This window comes from Camelus bactrianus, chromosome 3 (genome assembly GCF_048773025.1).
Source record: "Camelus bactrianus isolate YW-2024 breed Bactrian camel chromosome 3, ASM4877302v1, whole genome shotgun sequence".
Classification (NCBI taxonomy): domain Eukaryota; kingdom Metazoa; phylum Chordata; class Mammalia; order Artiodactyla; family Camelidae; genus Camelus; species Camelus bactrianus.
Window position 1 is genome coordinate 93,791,485 of NC_133541.1, and position 15,165 is coordinate 93,806,649.

At 49.7% G+C, this 15,165-nt stretch overlaps 2 protein-coding genes across 4 annotated transcripts in view; one reads left to right on the plus strand and one right to left on the minus strand.

The window, feature by feature from the left end:
- The window catches only part of KIF3A (kinesin family member 3A), a 200,079-nt gene that overhangs the window by 122,072 nt on the left and 62,842 nt on the right, over positions 1–15,165 (minus strand). The gene's annotated exons all lie outside the window — the stretch shown is intronic.
- Positions 1,249–4,117, plus strand: IL13 (interleukin 13). 2 transcript variants are annotated; one of them, NM_001303521.1, is given in 4 exon segments: positions 1,249–1,383; positions 2,436–2,489; positions 2,733–2,837; positions 3,164–3,343. In NM_001303521.1, coding segments are annotated over 4 exon segments (411 nt in total). In that variant the 5' UTR covers positions 1,249–1,251; the 3' UTR covers positions 3,284–3,343.

A 15,165-nucleotide genomic window follows, 5' to 3' on the forward strand; every position in this document is an offset into this window, starting at 1 on the left:
AAGACCGTTGTGAGGAGGCTGAGCCCCAGTGAAGTAGGACAGAGGGAGCCTGAGCAGGCAGAGAGAGGGGGTCTTAGGGAAGGCTCTGGCTTGGGGAGAAAGTGGGTGAGGGAGGGAGCTTGACATCAGCATCCAATAGGCAAATGCTGCAGCCTCTGTTGCGCGGGTTTCTGGAGGACTTCTTGAGAAATGAGGAAAAGCATGGAAACGGCTACATGCCAGTCCGTGCAGGGGGTGGGCTGCCCACAGGGGACTTTGGAGTCGGAGCAGGCCCAGGAGTTGCCCTCCACAGCCTTCGATCTCCAAACTTGAAGCCCTCAGAGGGCAGAGGTTGGTCTCACAGGTACTGGTGTACAGAAGTGGTCACGCCAGGTCTCAGTGGCAGTGAGAACAGTTACTCTCCAGGGCTAAGGCTGGATCTGCCTCTTGCCAGCCTGGCCCAATGAGGGAATCCCAGCAGGATAGGCCTGCTCTGAAGGCCTGGGTGGGGCATCCAGTGACCAGGCTGCCCACGCTCAGAATTATCATCAAAGCAACTTTTCAAAGGAAAGGTCCCAGGAGGATCCTTGAATCTGACTGAAGCTTTCAACCGGGAGAGTTGGGAATCTGAACTACAATCCTTCCCACCATGGGGCTGACAGGGAATCAGGTGGGCCAAGAGAAGTGAACTTTGCTTTTCTCCTTTTATCCTGTTTGAATTTTGTATCTAAAGCAACCATTGCTTTGGTAATGTAAGAGACCAGTTCACTGAAAAAAAAAAAAAAGAAAATAATAATAAAACCCCTGGATTCCCACATCTGATAGACTGTGGTCATACATTGTCTGCCCAGCATTTCTGGTGACCCAGAGGGGTCTCATGTCAGGAGCTGGGTGGGCACTCAGGGTGGAGACCAAGCAAAAGTGCTAGAGTTCCAGCTGGCACGGCTGACACCAGTGTGCCCTAAGGGCCCTCTCACCTACCCCTGAAGTGAGCTCATCCAGATCTTGGAAACTGCCCCAGACCCCTCTCAGTAATAAGTCCACAAGAAATCAGATGCTTTCCTTTATGCGATGCTGGATTTTCCACAAAGTAAAATCAAGATGAGTAAAGATGTGGTTTCTAGATAGTGCCCGACAAAGCAGAGACCACGGTATGAGGCGTCACCACTTGGGCCTATAAAAGCTGCCACAAGAGGCCAAGGCCACAAGCTGCTCAGCTCAGGCCAGCCTACACATCTGCTCCTCGCTCCTCGTGTACTGGCTCCAGGCTCCATGGCGCTCTGGATGACCGTGGTCATTGCTTTCACCTGCATTGGCGGCCTCGCCTCCCCGGTCCCTACGCCTTCCCCTAAAGCCCTCAAGGAGCTCATTGAAGAACTGGTCAACATTACCCAGAACCAGAAGGTGAGTGCCTGCTGACCAGGATCCCAGCTCTGAGGATGCAAGGGTGCACCACTCTCGGGAAGGGTACTGGTCACGGTCTGGGCCAGGAAGGTTGGGCCTGATCTTAATAAGATGCCTGTGAGTCAGGAAGAAGCCCCATGGACTAGAGGACAGGCCTGGCCATGAGGGAGAGGAGACAGGCTCAGGGGTGCAGCAGTACAGATGGATGCATGCAGAGACTGGGCAGAGCCTCTAGGGACCACCTGCTCCCCTGGCCTAGCCAGCTCCCACACAGCCACTCTGAAAAGAGGAAAGCAGAGAAGGGCTGGCACCCTCCTGGAACTATTTGGCATTTGCTAACTGGATTTGAATGCAATTATGAGGCCGTTATTCACAGCATCTTAGTTACGCCCATCCTTACAGAAGGATTCATTAGTAGAGTCAGCTCCTCTCCCCAGTGATGATGGCTCACATTTTTGAGCACTGATAATGTGCCAAGCCCATTGCTGGGACTTTACATCTCATTTCATCACTGCTAACCACCTTAAGAGGAAGGTACGATATCCCAATTTTACTGACTAAGCTTCAGTGAGGTTAACTGACAAAAGTCAGATTCAAGCCAGTACCATTACTGGCTGACACCAGAGTGCCCATATTCCGAATTGCAGTGGACCCCAATTCAGAAGGCAGGATGTTTGATATACTAGACCCTCACTGCCTCCCATCTGATTGACCTGGCCACCTCCTCCCTCACCTAACACTGCCCTGGCCCCTCCCTGTAGGCCCCCTATTGATGTCCTGGTGTCATTGTCATCGGTCCTCTAGCCCCTGCTGTGGCAAGCTTCACACAAGGCTTGTCCCTTACTGGCTGCGCCACTCAGTTTTTCTCTGTCAGCTTCAAGACTCTGTACAATGGGTCTCTCCCAATGTGCAGAGCAGGAAATGAAGCTCAAGAACATTGGAGGTCCCAGGCCTACCTCTGCTTGTGGGGCCTGATCCCTGTGGAGATCTGGCCTCACTGGGCAGGCCTGGGATCCTGCCAGCACTCGGCTCACTATTCTTTGCTCCCTCAGGCACCCCTGTGCAACGGCAGCATGGTATGGAGCATCAACCTGACGACCAGCATGGTGAGGACCCTGGATGCTGGCGGAGAGGTGGCTGAGGCCATAATCCTTGGCTTGTCTTCCCTGAGCATGGCTCACACGGCTTAAGCATGGGTTCTAAGCAAGCTTCAAGAACCACTCTCTGCTCCTTCATAATCTGGGCTCCTCCCACCACCCAGATGCACCTCCACCACGCCCCTTAGCCCTACTCCTCCCGCAAACTCCCTATAGGTGCCACCTGACTCCCCAGTGTTCTCCTCCCCGCAGTACTGTGCAGCCCGGGAATCCCTGATCAACATCACCAACTGCAGTGTCATCCAGAGGACCCAGAGGATGCTGAATGCCCTCTGTCCTCACAAGCTCTCAGCCAAGGTAAAATCCCCCAGTCCCAACCCTGCACACACTTCTGTCAGCCCTGGGCTCACACTGGGAGCTTCATGGGAACCCAGCTGAGCATCTGAGGCATGTGTCCACCCAGGGGTAAGTGCACTGTGGAAGCAGGGACGTGTCTTTGGGATTTCCAAGACTCCTCCCTGAGCTTCAGTTCCACATCTATAAAATGTGCATAATAACAGCACCCACCTCATGGAGGCTTTTATGAGGACTGAACCAGCGGCCCCAGGAAAGCCCCTGGCGGATGCTGGCCGTCCTGGCTCTGGCGTCCCCACCAACGCACCGGCCTCTCTGTCCTGCTGCAGGTTTCCAGCGAACACGTCCGAGACACCAAAATCGAAGTGACCCAGTTCATAAAAACCCTGCTCCAACACTCAAGGAACGTTTTTCACTACAGAAGTTTCAACTGGAGCAAGAAAAGTTAGCGTTATTATTTGCAGAGAGGGACCCTGACCATTTAAATTGCAGATTCATTTTTCTTTCAGATGTCAGAAATTTCTTGGGGAGACTGGAGGAGGGTTGGGGGGGGTAAGATTTCCTTAGCTTAGACCTCAGCCTGTGCTGTCTGCCTTGAGCCTAGCCGACCCCAGCTACCCCTTGCCTTGGTGCCTGGGGCTCAGCCTGGAGAGCCTCTTGCATCCAGGGCTCCAAGCTCAGTGGACAAGGGTGGATGTTGTCCCACACAACTTCCCCATCCTTAGTGCAAACTGTAGCATTTCGGTGGGTGCAACCCTGGCTGGACACACAGTGAAAGAGGGACCTGCTTTACACAGGGGCAACTAAGGCAGAGAGCAGCCTAGGCACATTTCTTCTTGGTCTTATTTATTATTATGTGTTATTTAAACAAGTGTTTTTGTCTGTACTGGGGATAGGAAGGGACTGTTACTGCCAGAACTTGGAGCCAAGGGCCTGGAGACTTGAGGCTCCAGCACTAACGCAGTGGGCATTAGGAAGCCCTGGGAATAAGTACTGTACACAAACTTCTGCTACCTCACTGGGGTCCTGGGGCCAAGGCAGGGACAGTAGACAGGAGCACTCTTGTCTGCCAGCCAGCATTTGGCCTTCAACCAAGTAATTTATTGTTTTTCCTTGTATTTAAAGTATTAAAATATGTTATCAAAGAGTTAATAATATATAGAATAGCAGCCTAGAACACTGCGTATGGTATGTGGGGATTGGGGGAGGGGTCATTGAATTAGTTGTTGCATTGACTTTGTCAAGTTGGAAGCTGGGAATAAAGATGGTTACAAGAGACCTGACGGTTTTTGCCTTTTATTTTGACCTTTGGGGATGTTGGCCTGTGTTCTTAAGACTCTGAGGAGCTTTTCTTTAAGACCAGTTGGAGGAGGGGGCCTAGGATGGAATGGAGGGGGAGTGAGGGACAAGACTTGGGCTGAAAGAAAGTAGGCAAGCCCCTGGGGAGAGAGGACCTGGCCAGGAGGAAGTCCCCCAACGACCACCCACAGGGCCAGGGTGTCAGGGTTCAAGGAGGGCATCTGGAGCAGGCAGAGATCATGGAAGTCACTCATGGCTACAGATCTTCATGAGTGGCCAGCCTGTGTCTGGCTCTACCCACACACCCTCTGGTGTCTCCCTCAGACCCTCTCTGAGGCTCGGGGAAGCGAAAGTGGCTTGCCCAAGGTCCCATAGCCGCTAAGAAGCAAAGTCAGGATTTGAAGCCCAAACTCAATCCAACTCCAAAGAGCACACACTTAACCACCCTGCGTCCCTCTGTCCAAACATCATCTGGCCTGAATGCACAACCTGTATAATTGTGTCCTCAGCAGGTGCGGGCACCTCCCCTGAGGGGGAGCTCACTACTTAACTCTTTAGGGACAGTCTGTTCTACGTCTGGACAGCTCTCAGCACTAGTGAGTGCACACTCACCACCTCTGAACAAAGACGCACCAATGACTTGCAGCCCCTGGACTGTGGAGTGACTGGGGTGGACAGCTAAGGTTGTAGGGTCCTGGTCAGACTGCTCCTCCAAGCAAGTCTTTTTGCTTCTCCCTTGGCCCAGGCCAGCACATGGAGCACAGGAAGCAGCAGGCCTCAGCAAGCCACAGCCCCTGGGCCTGCTATCAGCCGCGGTTTACACTGTGAATCTTTGGAAGGACAGGATGCCTCTTGCAGTGAGTGGGTGGTGGGTCACCAGAGATCAGTCTTAAATGCTGAGTGGCAGGCAGGCGCCCTCCCTGGGGAGCCCAGAGCCCTGTGAGAACACCTACAGCGATGCTCAGAAGTCAGTGGAGGCAGCCACCCAGGAGAGCTCATACCATGAGTGAGTCAGGCAACAGAGGCCACAGCAGGAACTGTCCAGGGTGCAGATGACCACAGCAGCTTGCTCCAGGGGCCACTCAAAGAGAGTGGACCTCTCACATGCACCCAGACAGAGGCGAGGGAAGAAGCCACGATCAACTATGCAGGGATCTAGGGATGCTGAGCTGGGGAGGAAAGACCTGGGACGGGGCACGGGAGCTGGGTGTCTCACCGGCTGTCCAGGGTGGGAAGTGATTGTCTCTGTGCCAAAGAGGTCTCAGAACCTGTTAAGTCACACTGTGCTGAAGACTGTCTGTGTGGCCTGCACCACACCAACTGTCTGGGCTAGAGATGACCAAGACACCACATGCACTTAAAGTTTAGCAGCGGAAAGAAGTCTTTAAACAACAGAGAGACTGGAGATGGATGCTCTATTCTGGGAGGATAGGAGATTCCAAACTCAAGGGTGATTGTAAGGGGCAAGATCTCCACTATCCTTCCATCCAGAGATTTGAGGATTTTTAAGGCCAGAAGAATGTATATTTTTTTTAAAACTACAAAACTTAGTGATCCATTCTCTGGTAGCATCACCTTTGACCCATGTCTTCTCTGCCCATCCATGGCCTTGGCCTGACTGTCCAAAAGGAAGATGGAAAGATTTCTGGTGAGATTCCATGTGAATTTTCCATGAACAGAGGCTGGAACTGAGGTTGACATGGAGGAGGATCTCTTATGATTTCCCAACGATACATTCCAAGCCGTACTGGGTGCACAGTGCCAACAGGGCCACCCAGAGCCCACCACTAGGGGTCTGCAGCGCACCACATCCTCAACCACCCATAGCTCCTGCCTGCACCTCCTCTTCCGAGACTGTACCCCAGACAGGAGCCTGTGGTTACTGGCAGTGGGCAGTGAGCCAGAGGGAGCTTGGGGCCTTCCAGGAATGACAGACCTATCAGAACCACAGAACCAAGCCCCTGCTGGCGGCAAGAGGAAGATGGGCCCAGCCAGGAATGAGAGATAAAGAAAAGAGAGAAAAAAAGGTATGTGTCAGCTCTTGAGGCTGGGAGCATCACTACCTGGGGACTGACCCCCTCAGGTATCTGCTGGGAGTTTTCTCTAACCATGTGGTCTCACTCCTCTCAGGCACAAGGTAAACCCTGAGCAAGGCCCAGAGAGAAGGGGCGTCAGGAAGAGACAGAGTGCTTGGTGAGTGGGAGGGGGATACTGGTCGTGGGGCCCAGGGTGGGGAGCCCCTTGGCACCCGGGAACCCCAGGCCTGGGAGGTTTCACTGGAAGAGGGGCTGGGGCTCAAGTGGGAAGTGAGACATACACTCAAGTTTCCAGTGAACTTGGCACCAAACACCTCTGTTTGCTGCTCAGATGAGGTGTCAGAAAAGACTCCGAGTCACCTCAGGGGTTCCTCTGAGGCTGGCTGTCTGAACTGCTCAGGACCCAGGAGGACAAGGGCCAGCATCTCATTTCCTCGTGACCCAGGAGCTTGAAGGCTGGGGTTTATCGAATCCATCAGCTTATCATTTTTTCGTTATGATCAACAGGGAAGTGCCTTTGCTTATGATCTTAATTCAGCTGGTCAGTTTGAGCAAACTCAAAAACCGCTCTTCCTTTGAGCTGACTCCCTTCTAAGAAGGCCCAGGCTGTGTGCAGACAGGGCAGCCTGGCCTGGGACACACAGGCCAGGGACCCAGACTTTCTAGAGGTCCAAGCTGGTGTCAGAACCCCTCCCACACATGCTGCCCACTCCTACTCTGAAAAATAAAAGTCATAAAGCCTCATTATCTTCATTCGTTTCTCGGCTCCACCCAAAAGCAACAGAGCAGAGGGTTTGCAACAAACTTTCCCAGATCAACTGATTTCTCGGCAGCAAGGGAGGGCCCCATGACGAAGCCATTTGAAATCCCAGAAGCAATTTTCTACTTACAACCTCACTTTCTGTTGCGCTCTCTCCCTTCCCCTCCTGAGTGTCTTCTCTTGTGGAAAGTGATTCTCTCAAAGTGTCATTCAGAAACGCCAACCCGCACGCTGCCTGGGCAGGTGCTGCCGTGTGGTCACCAGTGACGCAGATGCCAAAATTAAATATAGCAACTCTCGTCAGCTCCACTCTCTGCATCACTTGGACAAATGTGGGGCTCAAGGGCTCTTCCTGAAACCCACGGGGGCGGGAAGCCTGAGCTGGCTGTGGTGACCCCTGTAGACCAGAGCTGATGGCCTCTGAGGGACGAGAGGGTCCGTACCCACTGCTGAGCCCAGGGCCCTAGGCCAGGAGGGGCTGCCATATAAGAAAAGCAGTTTCTCATCTATTGCCTTCTCTTTCTTCTAATCTCGGTTTCCCCACATTTTCTCTTTAGAAGGAGCATATATTTATTTCCCACTGGGGGACAAAGACAAGTTTAATTTTAAAAAATAAATAAAAGCAAAAGAACATGGAGTTTGATGTCTGTCTGGTCCATGACGGAGCTGATCAAGGCCAGGGCTGGGAAGAGCCTGCAGTGCTTCCTGGATGCACTAGCCCAGGACCCCTAAATTCACTTCTAACTCTTCCCTGGGAGTGGCTGTCTCAAGAGAGGAAGTGGGCATCCGCAAGGGCCTGTGACACAGGGGGTCCTGCACTATTCCTCCCATGGGCTGGATCTTCTTGGGCTAATCAGATCCTGTGTTGGTGAAGAGAGAGCAAGATGCTCCATTCTTGAGACTCTTCACCTAACCTAGCCTGCTTGGCTGGGGCAGGAAGACCAGAGGGGTGAAGATGGGGGAGGGTGGGCCACCAGCTCTGAGGCTGAAGTGACATCACGTCCTGGGCGCAGATGGAGAGGTCCTGCAGACTCCTCGGCCAGCTTCTCTCTCTCAGAAGGAGCTACTTAACCATCCACTCAGCAAAGCTGGAGTCCACAGCCTTGCCTGCCTGGCTCCCTCCTCCCCTTGTTTCCTGTCCCTGTCTCCTCCCTGCATCTGTGCCCAGGATCCCATTTCCTCTGCCTTCTCTAGGAGGTTGGAGGGAGGACTTTACGGCCCAAGCAGACCTGGTTTCAAGTCTCAGCTGTGCCCCTGATTTCCCTTGTCATTAGTTAGGCCAAATCTCAGCTGCCCTCTCTGTGAAATTCATTCATTCAACAAGTATCTATTGAGGCCTTTACTAGGTGCCAGACACTGTTTTAGGTTCTAGGGATGCACGGTAAACAAAACAAGGCTACCTCTGGTGGGCAGACCAGACGCACAAACAAGATAACACAGGGTGTGCAGGGGATAATGAGTGCTATGGAGGGCAATGGAGCAGTCAGGGGGCTGCAAGGGCAGGTAGAGGCTGCTCTGTTGTGAGGGGAGGTCAGAGAAGTGCCCCTGGTGAAATAGGATAGAACCAAGACATGGATGAAGTGTGTGTGTGGTGGGGCGGGGCAAGGGGGGTGGCTAAGAAAGGCATTAACAATGAAGGGAACTGACCAGGGAGAGGGGACAGCAGGTGTCAAAGTCTTGGCAAGAACAAGCTGAAACGCTCCTCCAAGCATCTGTGTGGCCGGGGCAGGGGGTGGGCAGGACTCCAAGCAGGATGGAGCCACATGGTCTGGTTGGCACCCAACAGAAGCACTCTGGCTGCTACGTGAAGACCAGACCATCTGGTCAAGGGAGGGAGCAGTATGACTAGTGAGGAGGCTCCTGCAGAAACCCAGGTAGGAAATGATGGTGGATGTGGCACTGGAGGGTGGGATGTGGTCAGATTCTGGAGATGTGTATGTAATCCATATAGCATGCACTTATTTTTATACATCATTTACATCAACATTGTATTATATATGGTATGCAAAAACTAGGAATATATGATATTATATAATACACAAATATAAATATTAAATACATATTTTTCTATTGATACAAGTCTTAAAAATCCTTTATTATGAGAAATTTCAAACAAGTACAAAAGCAACTTGAGAGTATCCACTGCCCAACATCAACAGTTAGCAACTTTTGGCCAATTTTGTTTCATCTCTGCTCCACCTGCCCCACTTCTAAGCCAGCATACCATACAACTCCGGCTAGAGTCTGAAGGCAAAGGCTTTGGTGCCAGATTGGGTGTGAGGTACAGGAGGTTTGAACCCTGGTGTGTGGAGCTGCCATTTCCTGAGCTGGAGAAATGTGTGCTCAAGTGTGTCCCATTTAAAAAAAATAACTACTGACCACCTGGGATCCCGTACCACTCACAGCCAGCACCCCAACAAACCTGCCTTCCAACGCATCGACACCACTGTTTCTACTTGGTGAGCCTGTGTGCCTCAGGCATCAGAGCCCACTGCATTCCAGAAGCCACCTCACTGATGTCACTGATTATCTCCTATCACTAAATCCAGAGGAAGTGCCCCGCCCTTATCTCGCCTGACCCAAGAACATCTGACCCTGCTGACCAGCTGACCACCCACTTGTCCTCCAGCGTTCTCACGCCACAGCTGCCTGCCTCTTCTCCTTCCTATCCCCTCCGTGTCACTGAAGTGCCACAGTTGTTTCTTGTTCCCTCTCTTTTCTCCCCCCACCCCGGGGTAGTACTGTCCTTCCCTTGACCGCCGCACCCTCTGTGTCCACAACCCAGGCCCTCCTCAGGTCAGAGCTGCGGCCCCAGCAGCAGGTGCTTCAATTCATGGTCCCACCGCCCCACCTCCTCAGCTGCCCTCTCTGTGAACTTCCCCAAGCCAGAAGCCTGGAGTCCTCTGTGCCTTCCCATTCTTCCTTACCCTCAGATTCAGCCAATTCCAAGAGCTACTGATAACGATGATGATGTAAATGACAATGAGAGTTGGCATTTATGGGCTTCCTACAAGACAGGCACACCAAACACTGTATTTATTACCTCATATAGTCTTTTCATGCCCCTATTATTAGCCCAGTTTGACAGAGAACTCTGGACAGGGTACTTTTTCAAGGTCATCAAGAGAGTAAGTGGCAGGGTGGGGTTCAGAACAACCACGTCCCCCTGAGTCCAGGACACAGGGCCCTCACGTCAGCATTACTGCTGCCGAGTAACTCCCAGAGCACAGTACTCACCCTCTCACCCTCCAAGCCAGCTCCCTCTCTCACAGGATGCACTGCAGTGTCCTAGCTGGTTTCCCCTCCCAGGCCCATCAACTTCCTTCAGTTCCTCAGACAGCTCCTGCCTTCAGGCCTCCCACTGCTGCACCCCTGCCCCACCCTCCAGTCCCCTGCTCCAAGCTAAGGCCTACGTATACCAATTTCTGCCAAGTATCACTCCCTTTGAGGAGTCCAACTTTTTTTCATGAATAAGCCCATGAGGAGTTGGAAAGGGCTCTTCTGTGTGACTCAGGGTGGGGCGGGCCCTGGGGATGGCTGGACAGGCAGGAATCATCAGCCAGCAGCCCAGGGAGACTGGCTGCTCTGCTCAACCTCCAAGCTCTCAAGACAACCCCAGCTCTCAGACATCCCTGAAGTTAGAGTCTGGGTGTGAACAGCTCTCCAGGGAGCTGTTGTGGGCACTGGGGAGGCAGACACCATCCTCCCTTGGGCTGGGGTGTGGGGATGAGGTTTTCCCCTGGAGCAGTTTGTGCAGGGATGGCAGCCTGGGGGTGTGCCCTTGAGCTCCAGGCCTGCAGTGGCAGCCTCAGGGGTAGTGGTCCTTCCTGTGGGTCATCAGAGTCCTGGACCCAGCCTGGAGCCTGCACCTCCACCCTCCCAGCATTTTTATTACACCGACTTTCCTGCAGGAAATGCTTTCTATGTAAGGCATCACCGCAGTAGCTGTTTCCCAAAATGAATCCAGATACGGAAGCAAAAGGGCCACAGTGACTACCCAAAACAGTGACGGGGCCTCAAAGACAAAGAAAGAGACACATCCAAGAGACATAGGTGTGGGGAAGGGTCCACTAGCAAAACCTCCACTGTCCCTGTCTGCACTCGGGTTTCCTAACAGATTTAAGTACACAGTCATCTAACCAACCAAAGACACAGTTAATAATAATACTAATACACTCACTGTGTGACAGGCACTAGTCTGACTACTATAAAAACATGAAGTTATCTCATCTTCAGCACAACCTCACATTCAACTATGACCCCCAGCATACAGAAGAGGCTGAGGGCCATGTCTAAGGCGGCACAGCGAGAAAGCAGGGCAGCCAGGACTGACGGGCTGCCAAGGCCCACCACATGCTCCACGGGCCTCCGGGAACAGCCACATTTCATGGGGTGATGTGTGCCAAGCACCTTCCATGGAATCTCTCACTGGCTCCTCACAGGAATTCCTGAGGCGGAGCTACATTATTCCCATTTCACAGGTGAGGAAACAGAGAGTTAGTGATCTTCCCACCGTCATAGAATTGGCAAAAGGCTTGTTTACTGGGCAACAAAACCCAGTGCTCATACCTGCTACGTTCCAGGGCCTGAAACAAAAGCTCTTCTGCATGGCTCAGGGTGAGAGTAGCTGCCTCACAGGTGTTAGCGCTGGTCTCAACTCTCAGGTTGCAGAGAGGGAAGGGAGCCTCTGATGGACACGGCCAGGGCCCAGCAGAGCCTTCAACATGTCTCTGCATGTCGGGGCATTCCACCTGCCTGGGCCTTCTGCAGGCTGGGAGAGGCCCCTTTGTGGGGGCTGGCTGTGGTCTGCATTCCGGGCCTCCGCATGCCTGTCGTGGTGCCGAACTGCGGGGAGGACAGCTGTTTTTCCCTTCTACCCTTCAAGGGGACCTTCTGGTCAGTCCCTGACAGCCTGGAAAGTTTATCCTTTTTCCATAGAAAGAAAAGAAAAAAGAAACTATATTCTGCTTCTGAACTATGGATCCCAAATTATATTCCTTTTCTGACTCACATCTTTGCCCCTAGAACCTCAAGCCCAGGGTCTTGTCCACAGCAAAGGCAGGTGCTCAAAAAAACAACTGTTCAATACGTAGATAGCTTTTCTATTGCCTTCCCCACACACCAGGATCCTGCTGACCTCTCCTCCTCACCAGCTCTCCCTCAAACCCCAAGGCTTGGAGAGGTGTGCTCTGCACCCTAGACTCTCCTCCAGTCTGTCTGCACTTCCAAGGTTACTCCTGTTTTAACTTAAACCTTTCCTTAAGAAAGGAGCATGCACCATTTTACTCCAGATAATTGTTAATCTGGATTTGAAGTCTCCACCTATCCTGGAAGGAAGTCTGCCCTTCTTATTAACTCCCCCATTTACATAGCAAAGAACAAACTTACCCCAGCAAACAAACACAAATAATCTAATTTAAAAGTGGACAAAGAACTTGTATAGGCATTTTTCCAAAGAAGATATACAAATGGCCAACAGGTTCATGAAAAAGTATTCAGTATCACTAATCATCAGGGAAATACAAATCAAAACCACAATGAGATACACCTCACACCTGTTAGAATAGCTATCCTCAACAAGACAAGAATGTTGGTGAGGATGTGGAGAAAAGGGAAGCTTCATGCACTACTGATGGGAATGTGAATTGGTACAGCTACTATGGAAAACAGTATGGAAGTTCCTCAAAAAATTAAAAATAGAACTACCATACAATCCCAGCAATTCCACTTCTGGGAATATATCCAAAGAAACAAAACCACTAACGCAAAAACACTGCACTACCATGTTCAGAGCAGCATTATTCACAATAGGCAAGGTATGGAAACAACCCAAGTGTCCATCAATGGACAAATGGATAAACAAAAAAAAAAGTTGTGGTATATATACAATGGAATATTATGCAGCCATAAAAAAGAAGGAACCCCTGCCATCTGTGACAACATGGATGGACCTCAAAGGCATTATGCTAAATGAAAACTCAGATAGATGAAGACAAATACTGTATGATCTCACCTATACGTGAAACTAAACAAAACAAAATAAAACCAAACTCATAGAAAAAAGGGTCAGATTGTGGTTACTATAAGTGGGGATTGGGGGGAGGGGGAATTGGATGAAGGTGGTCAAAAGGTACAAACTTCCAGTTATGAGATAAATAAGTACTAGGGATGTAATGTACATGATGACTACAGTTAACACTGCTGTATAGTATATTTGAAAGTTGTTAAGAGCTCATACAACTTAACAAGAAAAAACAAACAACCCAATCCAAAAATGGGAAGAAGACCTAAACAAGCAATTCTCCAATGAAGACATACGAATGGCCAATAGGTACATGGAAAAAATGCTCAGTATCACTAGTTATCAGAGAAATGCAAATCAAAACTACAATGAGGTATTACCTTACACCAGTCAGAATGGCCATCATTCAAAAGTCCACAAATGGTAAATGCTGGAGAGGATGTGGAGAAAAGGGAACCCTCCTATACTCTTGGTGGGAATGTAGTTTAGTGCAGCCATTATGAAAAACAGTATGGAGATTCCTCAAAAGACTAAAACCAGACTTACCATATGATCCAGCAATCCCATTCCTGGGCATATATCCAGAAGGAACCTTAATTCAAAATGATACATGCACCCCAATGTTCATAGCAACACTATTTACAATAGCCAAGACATGGAAACAACCTAAATGTCCATTGACAGATGACTGGATAAAGAAGCTGCGGTGTATTTATACAGTGGAATACTACTCAGCCATAAATAATAGTAAAATAATGTCATTTGCAGCAACATAGATGGACCTGGAGAATGTCATTCTAAGTGAAGTAAGTCAGAAAGAGAAAGAAAAATACCATATGAGATCACTTATATGTGGAATCTGAAAAAAAAAAAAAAAGACGAACTTATTTAGACTTAGAAACAGACTCACAGACATAGAATACAGACTTGTGGTTGCTGGGGGGTGGGGAGAAATAAATGGGGAGTTTGAGATTTGTAGATACTAACTAATATACATAAAATAGATAAATAACAAGTTTATACAGTATAGCACAGGAAACTATATGCAATACCTTATAGTAACCTATGGTGAAAAAGAATATGAAAATGAATATATGTATGTTCCTATATGACTGAAGTACTGTGCTGTACACCAGAAATCGACACATCATTGTAAACTGACTATACTTCAATTTAAAAAAAAGAAAAGAAATATATTGTGAATAAAGGAGACATTTTAAAAAAAGAAAGTTGTTAAGAGAGTAAATCCTAAAAGTTCTCATCACAAGGAAAAAAAACTTTTTTGTTGTTGTACCTATATTAGATGATGGATGTTAACTAAACTTATTGTGATCATTTCACTATACGTTAAATCACTATGCTGTACACTTTAAACTTATACAGTGCTGTATGTCAATCATATCTCAATAAAACTGGAAAAAAGATAAATACCTATTTAAAAAAAATGAACCCACCCAGAGAAGTCTGACCTTTGTTCTGGCTCTTGGGAAGTAACCTCTAAACCCCCTGAATAAGGAATGTGACTGGTCTCTGTCAAGTTCCTGGGAGGTAGCCCCTAAATCCTTGGGATTTTCCAAGAGATAAGAGTGTCTTTGCTACTCCTGGCAAGCCCTGAGAGTTTATGCTAATGGGGCCACTCAAAGTGGAGACTGGTCACACCATTAAGCTATTGTGATAAGAGCTAGGGAAGGGGCTGAAAGATGGGGTCAACCAAATAGCCACTGATTCGATCAGCCACGCCTACTGAATGACACCCCAGTAAAACTGGACATTGAAGCTAAGATGAGCTGCCCTGGTTGGCACACACTGAGTGGAGTCACACATCAAGGTACTGGGGAAGTGACACGTTCTGACTCCATGGGGAGAAGACAGGAAGCTTCATGTCTGAGACCGTCCTGGACCTTACCTTCCGTGTCTCTTCTTTTGGGTCTGACTGGTATCCTTTTGCTATAATAAAACTATAACCTTATGTATAGTGTTTTCCTGAGTTCTGTGAGTCATTCTAGCAAATTATTGAACCTGAGAGGACAGTGGGAACTCAAACTTGGAGCCAGCTGGCCAGAAGTGAGGGTGGACTGGGGACTCCTGAATTTGCAGCTAGTGTGTGAAGTGTGGGCAGTCTAATGGAGACTATGTCCTTAACCTATGAAGTCTAGCTCAACAAAACAGTTGGTTCAGAAGTCAAGGCACTGAGTTTGGCAAACTGCCTGCACA

Coding starts and splice junctions, on each gene's coding strand:
- IL13 (XM_074353738.1), top strand. CDS start 2,289: ATGTGCAGAGCAGGAAATGAAGCTCAAGAACATTGGAGGTCCCAGGCC. Junction 2,490..2,732: donor TCAACCTGACGACCAGCATG/GTGAGGACCCTG, acceptor TCCTCCCCGCAG/TACTGTGCAGCCCGGGAATC. Junction 2,838..3,163: donor CTCACAAGCTCTCAGCCAAG/GTAAAATCCCCC, acceptor GTCCTGCTGCAG/GTTTCCAGCGAACACGTCCG.